Source organism: Callithrix jacchus, chromosome 15, assembly GCF_049354715.1.
Source record: "Callithrix jacchus isolate 240 chromosome 15, calJac240_pri, whole genome shotgun sequence".
Classification (NCBI taxonomy): domain Eukaryota; kingdom Metazoa; phylum Chordata; class Mammalia; order Primates; family Cebidae; genus Callithrix; species Callithrix jacchus.
Window position 1 is genome coordinate 81,304,247 of NC_133516.1, and position 13,207 is coordinate 81,317,453.

General features: G+C 37.7%; 1 protein-coding gene across 42 annotated transcripts in view; it reads left to right on the plus strand.

Moving 5' to 3' along the window:
* GOLGB1 (golgin B1) overlaps nt 1–13,207 on the plus strand; it is an 86,891-nt gene that overhangs the window by 58,954 nt on the left and 14,730 nt on the right. For all 42 annotated transcript variants that reach the window (XM_078352013.1, XM_035274049.3, XM_078352020.1 and 39 more), the window contains 2 exons: nt 165–2,079; nt 9,351–9,529. In XM_078352013.1, coding sequence (XP_078208139.1) covers nt 165–2,079; nt 9,351–9,529 — 2,094 coding nt within the window. The remainder of the gene's footprint in view (nt 1–164; nt 2,080–9,350; nt 9,530–13,207) is intronic.

The window sequence follows — 13,207 nt, forward strand, 5'->3', positions numbered from 1 at the left end:
TGTAGGTACAGAGAATTAATACCTCTTCAGAAAAACATTTAACATCTTCTGTTATATATGTTAATTCATTTGTAAATCTATTGAGTATATGTTATAGTATTTGTTCTTAGGGAAACATAGTTTTTTCTTGAAATCTATAACTAATGACCTTCTCTCTGTTTCAGGCTTGAACATGACAGGCAGATTTGGGAGTCCAAGGCCCAGACAGAGGTCCAGCTTCAACAGAAGGTCTGTGATACTCTACAGGGGGAAAACAAGGAACTTTTGTCTCAGCTAGAAGAGACACGCCACCTATACCACAATTCTCAGAATGAATTAGCTAAGTTGGAATCAGAATTTAAGATTCTTAAAGAGCAGTTGACTGATTTAAGTAACTCTTTGGAAAAATGTAAGGAACAGAAAGAAAACTTGGAAGGGATCATAAGGCAGCAAGAGGCTGATATCCAGAATTCTAAGTTCATTTATGAACAACTGGAGACTGATCTTCAGGCCTCCAGAGAACTGACCAGTAAGCTGCATGAAGAAATAAATATGAAAGAGCAAAAGATTATAAGCCTGCTTTCTGGCAAGGAAGAGGCAATCCAGGTAGCTATTGCTGAACTGCAACAGCAACATGATAAAGAAATTAAAGAGCTGGAAAACCTGCTGTCCCAGGAGGAAGAGGAGAATATTGTTTTAGAAGAGGAGAACAAAAAGGCTGTTGACAAAACCTATCAGCTTATGGAAACACTGAAAAACATCAAAAAGGAAAACATTCAGCAAAAGGCACAGTTGGATTCCTTCGTTAAATCCATGTCTTCTCTCCAAAATGATCGAGACCGCATAGTGGGTGACTATCAACAGCTGGAAGAGCGACATCTCTCTGTAATTTTAGAAAAAGACCAACTCATCCAAGAGGCTGCTGCTGAGAATAACAAGCTTAAGGAAGAAATACGAGGCTTGAGAAGTCATATGGATGATCTCAATTCTGAGAATGCCAAGCTAGATGCAGAACTGATCCAATATAGAGAAGACCTGAACCAAGTGATATCAATAAAGGACAGTCAGCAAAAGCAGCTTCTTGAAGCTCAACTTCAACAAAATAAGGAGCTGCAAAATAAATATGCTAAATTAGAAGAAAAGCTGAAGGAGTCTGAGGAAGCAAATGAGGATCTGCAGAGGTCTTCTAATGTCTTACAAGAGGAGAAACGAGATTTATCTAAAGAGATTGAAAGTTTAAAAGTATCTGTATCCCAGCTAAAGAGACAAGTAACAGCCTTGCAAGAAGAAGGTACTGTAGGAATCTATCATGCCCAGTTAAAAGTAAAGGAAGAAGAGTTACAGAAGTTAACTGCTGTGCTTTCCTCCTCTCAAAAGAGAATTACAGAACTGGAAGAGGAATTGGTTTGTGTCCATAAGGAAGCTGCCAAGAAGGTAGGTGAAATTGAAGATAAACTGAAGAAAGAATTAAAGCATCTTCATCATGATGCAGGGATAATGAGAAATGAAACTGAAACAGCAGAAGAGAGAGTGGCAGAGCTAGCAAGAGATCTGGTGGAGATGGAACAGAAATTACTCATGGTCACCAAAGAAAATAAAGATCTCACAGCACAAATTCAGTCTTTTGGAAGGTCTATGAGTTCCTTGCAAAATAGTAGAGATCATGCCAATGAAGAACTTAATGAACTGAAAAGGAAATATGATGCCAGTCTGAAGGAACTGGCACAGTTGAGAGAACAACAGAACCTCTTAAACAGAGAGAGAGATGCTCTTCTTTCTAAAGCCACCTTTTCAATGAACTCCACTGAGGAGAACAGCTTGTCTCACCTTGAGAAACTTAATCAACAGCTCCTATCCAAAGATGAGCAACTGCTTCACTTGTCTTCACAACTAGAAGATTCTTATAACCAAGTGCAGTCCTTTTCCAAGGCTATGGCCAGTCTACAGAATGAGAGAGATCACCTGTGGAATGAGCTGGAGAAATTTCGAAAGTCAGAGGAAGGGAAGCAGAGGACTGCCGCTAAGCCTACCACCAGCCCAGCTGAAGTACAGAGTTTAAAAAAAGCTATGTCTTCACTCCAAAATGACAGAGACAGACTGGTGAGTAGCTAATTCTTTGTTTCTGATATGTTTAAGAGTTTTTGAACCTTTCTTTATATATAAAGAAAGGTTTATATAAAAAGATAAATACATTCTTATACATATTATCTGGGCATTCATTTTCCTTTTTTAAATATATCCCACAGGTTCTGTTTGGTCTTAGAGAAACACAGAAACATGATTTAAATTGCTAAACCTGCCAATACCATTAGAGAAAAAATCAGAAATTGCCTTGGCACACATCTCTCCATTGGTTATAAAAGGACTAAGAGGTCGAGGGCTGTTTTACATATTTTATATACACAAAGACACATGTAAGTGTTTCCAGAATTTGTCATAGCTTAACTGAAAGAAAGCATAAGGATCACTTAGTGGGCCTTCTTACAGTATAAGTTTAAGGATCATTTAGTGCCTTGCTTACAGTTTAGCAATAGATTATCTGGTAGAATTTGGAGCAGAGAGGACTCGGTTCATCTCATGGGTATCTCAACCCTAATTTGTCAAAAATAAATGTAAAAAGAATTTCTTTAAATAAGTTAAAATGACTTTTTAGGAAAGTTTTATTTGCAAGCTGACCCATGTACCCACTTACTTTTAATACACCCAACATTTCCAATGGGAGAAAAAGCTCAAGAGGCTTTTAATGCTGAAATTTGACTGCTTTTAGTACAAGCCAGGAGTTTAATCCAGGTCTCCTAAGATTCAGGGACAAGAACTGGAACCATATGAGCTGAGCCAGGTTGTCAAGAGATTCTACTGAACTCCTGGGCTTAAGCAATCCTCCTGCCTCAGCCTCCCAAGCAGCTGGGATTACAGGCATGAGCCACACTCTTGACTTGTTAGGGGAGTCTACTTTACAACGTTATGTCTTCACTTTCATGATAGTCTCTTAACTCTATCGAGGCTTTTTATTTGTAGGAAAATAGGCCACATAGGAAATAAATGGAGTTTTGAAAGGCTAGGTTTTCCATTTTAAAATGTGACCCATGCCCAGAATCTGAAAATTCTAATTTTTAAGATTAGCCCCAGTAAAAAGATTATTTCCCCTAACTGTAGAGTTAGTTTTTCCTTTTTTTAATAGATAACTGTATTCATTTCTATTTCACTTAATATCCTGTATTTATAGACAGTCTTTCCCCTTTTGTAATCTGAACAAAGCCCCTCTGTTCAGTTATGGTTTTGACTTCCAAAATATGCATACTTGTTTATATTTTTTAAATAATTTGAGTTCAGCTGACTTTGCCCTGGGAGCTGGGCCTTTTGTCTGTCTTTCAGAACATAAATGCAACAGGTTCTATTCATCAGGACAGTATGTGTCTCAAAGCTGTAATTTATGATATACTAGTATTAATTGTCTTCTAAGTAAAAATCATTTTTCTTGGAGCTGTTAGGACAGATTCTGAATTAGCTAATTATGCTTAATTCAGTGAATTGCTTTATTATCCTTATCTGTTGTAAACACTAGGCATTAAACTTTGCACATTTTTGACTGCTAGATAGTTATAGCCAAGCCAACCTTTTTATTTTCGTGTTTCTATAATTCACAGTCATATTCTTATGTTCTCAAAGGCTCATAACTGTGATTTTATTTTATTTAACCATCAAGCTATATCACCCCTTTATTCACAATGTGCCTCATATATTTTTCTTTTCCATTTTTAACATCCTAAGATAAGCTCTAACACTTTACCCTTAAACTCTTGTAGTAATGTTGCTTTCAGGTTATCATCTCTTCAGTATTTTCAGACCATTGCTGAATAAGTCTTTCTGAAACTCTATTACTGCACTACTTAAAAATATTTAAAAGTTGTACTATCTCTAGAATTGATTTAGTATTCAAACCCCCTTTAGTCTGGCATTTAAGACCCTGTAATTTTTTCTTTTTTCTTTTTTGAGAGTCTTGCTCTGTTGCCCAGGCTGGAGTGCAGTGGTGCAATCTCAGCTCACTGCAACCTCTGCCTCCTGGGCTCAAGCAATTCTTCTGCCTCAGCCTCTCATGTAGGTGGGACTACAGACACGCACCACCACGTCCAGCCGATTTTTGTGTTTTTAGTAGAAACGGAGTTTCACCGTATTGGCCAAGCTGGTCTTAAACTCCTGATTTCAAGTGATCCGCTCGCCTTGGCTCCCAAAGTGCTGGGATTACAGGTGTGAGCCACCATACCCAGCCAAGACCCAGTTCCCCCATTCTGAAATTTTTTGATAGCATAATTTGGTATAGGTGTTTTTTTCTTCATCATGCTATGGATATGTTAAATTCATACCTTTTCAGCATTCCCTTTTACTGCTCCATACTCATACCCTTCATTCAAGCCAAACTAATCTACTCAGTATGCAATAATCATACCTGGTGCTTCCTACTTGCCCATATTATCATCCTCAGCCAAAATGCTCTCCCAATTGCTTTCCTTTTTTGGGTAAATATTTCCCACTATTTAAAAAGGCCTTTCCAGAACTCAGATCCTCTGCTTATATTTCATGATTGCCTGATTGTCTTTTGCCTTTGTATCTCCCTAGTACTTTTCTTACCATTTGTCACATATTGCCTTGAGGTGTGTGTGTGTGTGTTTGTGTGTTAATTTCTATATACTATTTTTAATTTCCCCAATTATATTGCAAAAAATCACTTACTCAAGATAAGAATGTACAAACACTTGTTTATACATTTTTTTTTTTTTTGAGACGGAGTTTCGCTCTTGTTACCCAGGCTGGAGTGCAATGGTGCTATCTCGGCTCAGCACAACCTCCGGCTCCTGGGTTCAGGCAATTCTCCTGCCTCAGCCTCCTGAGTAGCTGGGATTACAGGCACGCGCCACCATGCCCAGCTAATTTTTTGTATTTTTAGTAGAGACGGGGTTTCACTCTTTTGACCAGGATGGTCTCGATCTCTTGACCTCGTGATTCACCCGCCTCAGCCTCCCAATGTTTGTACATCTTTAGCATAGGATTGACTAAGCAGATGGCATATCTCTAGGGGTGCCCGTATTTGTTTATCTGTACTCTCCTCATTTTGAAAATGACTTGGCATAGCATATAAAGATATAAACAGTTTTTCAAGATAAAAGAAAAGGGACTGAGAAGGAAGAGAAAATAAGGATAGGATAGAAAAATATTAAACCAGGAGTAAGGTTATAGTGTCCCAAGAAATCACCATATCCTGTACTTTGTTTGTTAGAAAGAGGGGTCCCTAGTTTGCTATGAGCTTTCTATCAACCAACAGAAAGAGGGAATGAACACCATGTCCATGAACTGCAGTATTCATATTCTAGGAGAAAAGGAAAAAGAAAAATCACCTACTCAAGATAAGAATATTCTTTAAGTATTGAGGCCTGTAAGAAATTTCTTCTGTGTTCCCATAAAGAGAACACTATATAGTTGTGAAACATTTATTACTTCTCTACAGTAAATATAATAATGTGTTCTTTAGGGTTTTTATTTAGCTGTCCCTTGATGTAAGTGCATAACAAAAGAATTATGTCCAGTTCACTCAAACTACCACTTCAAGGAGCTAAAATGCAGTCCTAGGCACACAGTTTTCTGTGATCCGTTCTAGGATACCCTATTCTAGATGCTAGAAGAGTGAGTGGATTGCATAAGGATATGTTTTTGCTTTAAGTTAAACAAAAATATGTTTGGGGGGTTGGGTTGAAAAAGTGATATGGTACATATTTAATTCATCACTAAATTCTACAGTGTTTGGTGGGAAAACCTAAGAGTAGCACTACCTCAACCCCATTTCTTCTACTCCTGAGGCAATTTGCTTTCAACAATTTCAGTATTTCCTCAGTATCTAAATATCATGCTTACATTGCATTTTGGCTATTGATTTGTTGCACTGACTCTTGACTTTCTTTACACTAACAGAGTTTAGCTCTCCAGAGTCCCCCTGCTTTCACAATAAACTGTCAGTGTATGCACTTTTTTTTTTTTTTTTTTTTTTTGAGATGGAGTCTCGCTCTGTCACTAGGCTGGAGTGCAGTGGCGTGATCTTGGCTCACTGCAACCTGTGCCTCCCGGGTTCAAGCGATTCTCCTGCCTCAGCCTCCCAGTTAGTTGGGACTACAGGTGCGTGCCACCAGGCCTAGCTAATTGGATTTTTCATAGGGATGAGGTTTCACAGTGTTCAGCAGGATGGTCTCGATCTCTTGACCTTGTGATCCACCCACCTCGGCCTCCCAAAGTGATGGGATTACCAGTGTGAGCCACCACACCCTGCCAGTCTATGCACATTTTAATACAGAATTCCTTCCTCATTCTTTTGTTGTAATTTAATTTTAATTTTGGTTAAGTCAATTCAGAGTTACATTTTTATGACTACAAATGCTACTAGAGCGTTAGAGGCATGTTACTTTTATTTTCCTCTGCGTCTTGCTGTTTTTCCCAGATTAACAACAGTTTTTCTCATTGGTGTTACTTAGTTTTTTTTTTTTTTTTGCACTTAGTGTAATTTACCTCCAGATTTACTGCCATTTGTCCACATCTCCTCTCAAGATGTTTATTCCCATCAATTTTGTCTTCAAGAAGAAAATTCTCCTGGAGTACCTGATTTGCTCCAAGATCAACCAGTGGCCCTGTAGTTCTAGGATACTCTTTCTATCCTAGAATATTTCCCTTCACCTTTCTCCTATAGTAGATCTCCTATTTCTTCTATTCCGTGTATTCCTCCTCTTGGTTTTGTGCCATCTTTTTCTTGGAATAAATCATTCAGTAGCTCCCTGAGAAATGATACATGGAAGGTAAATTTATTGAAAATGTCTATTTATCTCGCATACCTGATTGATAGTTTTGCTGGATATAGAATTCTAGGCTGAAATTAATTTCCCTTCAAAATTGTGAAGACATTGGTTTATTGCTTTTTAGCTTATATGTGGTTCACAAGACTGAAGCTGTTCTGATTCCTGATCCTTTGTATGTGGTCTGTTTCTCACTTCCCTTCCCCTCACCCTACCTTCCCTCCCTTTCTCTCCATTCTGAAATTTTTTTGATAGTATAATTTGGTATAGGTCTTTTTTTCTTCATTATACTAACTAGTCTTTGGAATCTAAGAAATCATACTAGCAGCTTTTTGGAAATTCCATTGAATTATTTTTTTACCATTTTCCTCTATCCTTTTTTCTCTGTTGTCTTATTTCTGAAATTTTTGTTATTTAGATGTAGGACCTTCTGCTTCTCTAATTTTCTTACCTTTTCTCTTCTTTTTTGCTGTATTTCTGGAAGATTTTCTCACTTTTGTCTTTTGATTCCAAAATTTTTTTCATTTTTACTATTCTTAATTTCTAAGGAATTTTTTTTCTTTGTCTCAGATTTTCTTAACTTCTCTTTCTAAGTCTAGTGGTGGTAGTTTTTGTTTTTTGACATTTTCTTATAATGAGTTTTTCTTTATAATTTTTAATTTATGCTATAATGTTTCTTATTTACAGTATTATCTCTTAAATCTTTGAAGGCATTACATTTTCCCCATTGTTAATATCTTCTAAATTACCTTCTCCAGTTGGTTTTCTTCCCTTCCTTAATATTAGCCATTCTTCACATGAAGGTTAATCCTTCGTGTACTCTTCATGTTTAAGTAGAGGGTCTAAAAGTGACTTACCCAGAGTTTCATTGCATTACATTCATTTCATTCCAAAGTGAGTGGGACTTACCAACTGAGTTTCATTGCATGATGTTCTTATTGAGCTTCTTGGTAACCCTTATCTCAATATCTTTAGTTCCTCTTGAGCTGGTCCAATTTTCAAGAGAAGACTTCTCATTTCTTTTGTGGAGGGGAAAGGCCTTTTGCTAGCATTCTTCAAGCTCAGTAGGGGAAAGGCTTTAAGCACTCAGGAAGCATGCATTCACTCTGTTTGGAACAGTACCCTTACTTGTAACCTCGCCTCATGTGCCATAGTGCACAGACACTTCTTTTACCTCTGCGGAGAATAAAACAAATTGTCTGTTGGGGAAACAAAAAGTGTAGAGCTGAGGAGGGGATCTATGGATGAAGTTGTTTTTTGGCCATGTGCAGTGGCTCATGCCTGTAATCCCAGCACTTTGGGAGGCTGAGGCAGAAGGATCACTTGAGCCCAGGAGTTTGAGACCAGCCTGGGCAACATACGGAAACTGTCTCTACAAAAAAAAAAAAAAAAAAAAAAATACCAGAAAATAAAAAGAAATTGTTTCTTAAGCAGCTTTTATCTAGACCTCCTTATCTCAGCTATCACCTCCCTCCCACCCCCATTACCACCTTTCCAGAGGTACCTGATATTGTTAATTCCTGAGCCTTTTGAAGATTCTGCAGAGTAAGTGCTACTGGTTCGTGGATTTTCTTATTACCAGCTTTAGAGTCTGCTTTCTCAGATCTGTTAAGCCAGTTACCACTTATTCATCTGCTTTTGAGCTTCCAAAATTAATTTTATTGCTGCTGATTCCTCTATTTTTCCTGTTCTTGTGTTTTGTGCTTTAAAAAATGCTATTATTTTAGCTTTAGTGATGTTTCTAAGTGGGCGAAAGAGGTGTGTGAACAAGACCCTATCTTTGCCCAGATGTCCTGACATTATTTCTTACTTACTAAGCTTTTAATGAGTATTGGAGATAAAGAGCTTAAAAATATATCTGAAATGTAGGTAGGCAGTTTTACTAATTAAAGGCAAGTCTGTCATCACTAACTTTGTGTGTGAAATGCATTAATTTTCTCATTTATTTCTTATATTCTTATGAAAAAGATACTATAATTATCTTCATTTGATAGATGAAGGTATGAGGAACATGTGTTGGGTCACATGTCCAAGAAGTAGTAGGATATCTAACTCTGGAGCCTAAGTCCTTAACCACTGAGCAGTGCTGCCTTCTTTATAATCAGTATTGACTAAGCTACGGTTAAGATTGATAGTCATGTAGGAAAGTTAAGAACTCCAACGAGGGCACATAACTAGTTCTTGTTTTAGGATGTGCCCACTCATGGTGAAGCTGTAGGTCTCTTCAGTCTACCCCATGCCAGAGCTGTAGCCCTAAAGTGAACTTAGAACCTTTGGAGCCAGGGGAAGGAGTAGAAGTTACAGGAATAGTCAGTCAGACCCTGCAGCCTTGATGGCAGATCCATGGGTGATTTTCACCAGTCTAGCTGCATGTGTTTCACCACTTTAGAGACTTATGCTGCAGTGGTATGTCGTCAGTGGACTGTTTGGTGCTGGTTGCATGTTGTGTCTGACTGACTTAGTAGGGAGCTACCAATGACTTATAGTTAGATGAATGAGATGTGACAGATAATCTTTTTATTTTCCCTTTGGTTAAAGCTGAAGGAATTGAAGAATCTGCAGCAGCAATACTTACAGATTAATCAAGAGATCACTGAGTTACATCCACTGAAGGCTCAACTTCAGGAGTATCAAGATAAGACAAAAACATTTCAGATTATGCAAGAAGAGCTCAGGCAGGAAAACCTCTCCTGGCAGCATGAGCTACATCAGCTCAGGTACGATAATCCCTCCTTTTCAACTCTTTTTGTTTTAACTGATTGTAGATTTATAGAGAGTTGGGAAAACAGTGCAGAGAGCTTCTATGTACCCTTCACCTAGTTTCTTCCAGTGGTAACATCTTACATAACTGTGGTACAATATCAAAACCAGGAAACTGACATTGGTACAATTCACAGACCATATTCAGATTCTACCAGTTTTACATGCTCTCATTTGAATATCTATGTGTGTGGTTCTATGCAATTTTCTGACATGTATATTTATGTAAGCGTCACCACAACCAAAATACAGAACTACTCCATCACCACAAATACATCCTTTGTGCTACTAGTTTACAGTCACATTCCTCCCTTCCCTACCCTCCTCGTATCCCTAACCCCTAGCAACCACTAATCTGTTTTCAATTTTGTCATTTTGAGAATGTTTTCTAATTGGAATCTTATAGTATGTAACCCTTTGAAATTGGCTTTTTTCATGTGCCATAATGCCCTTGAGATCCATCAGAATTGTCTGTATCAATTGTTAATTCTTTTCATTATAAATACTGTTTCATATTATGAATATACCATTGTATTCACCTGTTGAAGGATATGCATGTTGTTTTAAGTTTTTAGCTATTCTAATAAAGCTACTATGAACATTTGTGTATAGGTTTTTGTGTGGACATAAGTTTTTATTTCATTAAAATAATTGCCCAGGAGTGCAAATGCTCGCTTGTATAGTAAGTGAATGTTTTATTTTTTAAGAAATTGCAAAACCACTTGGCATAATGGCTGAACATCTTTTTAATGTGCGTATTTAGCATCCATATATCCTCTTTGATGAATGAAATATCTATTCATGTCTTATGTCCATTTTCCAATTGGGTTAATTTTTTACTGTTAAGTTTTAAGCATTCTTTATATATTATAGGTATCGTTCTGTGTCTGATTTGTGGTTTGCAAATATTTTTTTCCCAATTTGCAGCTTATCTTTTCATCTCCTTCAACAGGGTCTTTTTAATTTTGATGAAATCCAATTTACTGATTATTTTCTCTTATAATTTCTCTAAATAATTTAGATTTAGTATTTTCTATTTGATTTTCAAGTTCTCTGATTCTTACCTCCATTCTGCTATTACACCCAGCGTATTTTACATATTGTATTTTTCAGTTCTAAAATTTCAATTCAGTTCTTTATATTTTCTATTTCTTTGCTGAAGCTTTTTATACTTTCCCCAGTGTGTTAGTAATCGCTTGTTGAAGCATTTCTATGATGGCTGCTGTAAAATCCTTGTCATATAATTCTAATATCTGTGTCACCTCAGTGTTAGAATCTGTTGATTTCCTTTTCTTAATCAAGTTGTGGTTTTCCTGGTTCTTGGTACAATGAGTGATTTTTAGTTATATGTTGGACATTTTGGAGATTATAAGACTGTCAGTCTTATTTGAATCTTCTGCATTAGCGGGCTTCACTGACACTACACCAGCAGGGGAAGGACGACATTGCCACTTTACCACTAGGTGGAGGGTGAATTCCTGGCACCTCATTCAACTTCCATTGATACCCCTAGAAGGAAAGGATGCCCTGATACTGCCAAGGGGAAGTGGGAGTCCGTGCTCCCCACATGGCCTCCATTGATACTGTGCTGGAAGGAATGGAAAGGAGCACCTCATTATTGCCAAGTGGTGGTGAAAGTTCAGACTATCTGCTTATCCTCTACTGACACTGTGGGGAATGGTTGAAGAGGGGCACCTTGTTACCACTGGGGAGTACTCAAAGTACAGATTCCCTACTTGGTCTCTTCTGATACAACCTCTGCAGAGGCCAGGAAGAGTGCCTTATTAATCTTGTTATGGTGGAGGTGAATGTCCAGGCCCCACATGTTGCTTCTGCTGATACCACCGTGGGAGTTGGGGGAAGAGGGGCAGTCGGAGAGAGGCACCTTCTTAATGCTAGGTAATGGTAAGAGTCTAAGCTCCATACTTGGCCTCTTCTCACACTACTCCAGTAGGGAGGATGAGGTGTACCTTGTCACCACCAGGCAAGAACGTGACTAGCTTATCCACCAGGTCTTTGTTAATGGGAGTGGTGAGATACTGTGGTTTTCCCATGTTGTTTGCCTGGAATATGGTGGTTATTATCATTAATGTCTCTGTCTAGCCAGACTGTCCCTTCCTAGTCCTTTGGCAAGGCAAAGTAAATTTGGTACTCACTGGTGTTCCTGGGTCATGGAATTCTCCAGTATCCAGTTTGGGATATGTAGAATATAAATGAAAAACTAAAGAACTTGCTGCCATTGTCATTCCTCAAGTCTGGGGATCCCGCTGGTCTGCCACCTTCATCTTTCTAAATTTTCTTATGTTTGTTTTTATTTATAATGCCCAAGGGTTTTATCTATGCAGGTTGAGTATTCCTTATCTGAAATGATTGGGACTCGAAGTGTTTTGGATTGCAGATTTTTTGGATTTTGGAATATTTGCATTATCCAATGAGTATTTTCTTTGAGTGTCATGTCAATGCTCAAAAAGTTTGGGATGTTGGAGCATTGTAGGTTTTCTTATTAGGGATGCTCAGCCTTATTTGGAGGAATAAGGAGAAATGTTTCTATTTTATTTTGTCTAGAACCAGAAATCCTAGCTCTTTTCTTTTTAGGGAGCAGAACAATCAATAACAATGCTATCATGGCAGAAGAAATTAAGATAGGAACTATAATTCTGATTTTTTAAATTCAGTTTTTCTAACAAATTGAATCCCAAGAATAAACAGTGTATAAAAACAGGTCTAGTTGTTGCAACCTCATTTTTGGGATGCTATTACTGTTTAACTTCAGATAGGTCATGCCTTAATAAATTCAAACTCGCTGGGTGCAGTGACTTAGGCCTGTAATCCCAACACTTTGGGAGGCCGAAGCGAGTGGATCATCTGAGGTTAGGAGTTCGAGACCAACCTGGCCAACAAGGTGAAACCCCGTCTCTACTAAAAATACAAAAATTCTCTGGGTGTGGTGGTGTGTACCTGTAATCCCAGCTGCTTGGGAAGCTGAGGCAGGAGAATTGCTTGAACCCAGGAGGTGGAGGTTGCAGTGAGCCAACATCATGCCACTATACTACAGCCTAGGCAACAGAGTGAGACCCTGTCTCAAAAAAAAAAAAAAAAAAAAAAATCAAACTCAAACTCAAAGCTTTCAAGATTTGATATTAAAAGGAGAATTTCCATGTTGGAAATTGCTTCTTGTCAAGCAGCACCTGCTTTGTCTCACCAGTACTAGAGGACAAGAGGCAAGTGAATACAGAGAATATGAGTTGGAGTCTCAATTCTTATCCAGCTTACAAAGGGCCAGTAGGATGACAACTGTCAATGTAGTATAAATATCATAAGATCTCTAAGAGAGTTCTTAATGTTCAGATACATGAGCTTTCAAACCTTAAGCAACATTGATGTAGCAAAATGCTTTTTAGAATCAATGATTTAAACTTTATGGAGTAAAATTACATCTAAAAGTGTTTTATGTTTAACATCTTTATGGACTTGCTTATAAGCAAACATTTATTAAGCTCATTGCATGGAGTTGGCAGCTTCCCCAGATAATACAAGAACAAATTCTTTTTTTAAACAAATGAGGACGGTTGCAGAGCAAGTTAAAAAAAAAAAAGACAAAAGAACAAGAGTTTTGCTCTCCAGAAATATAAATT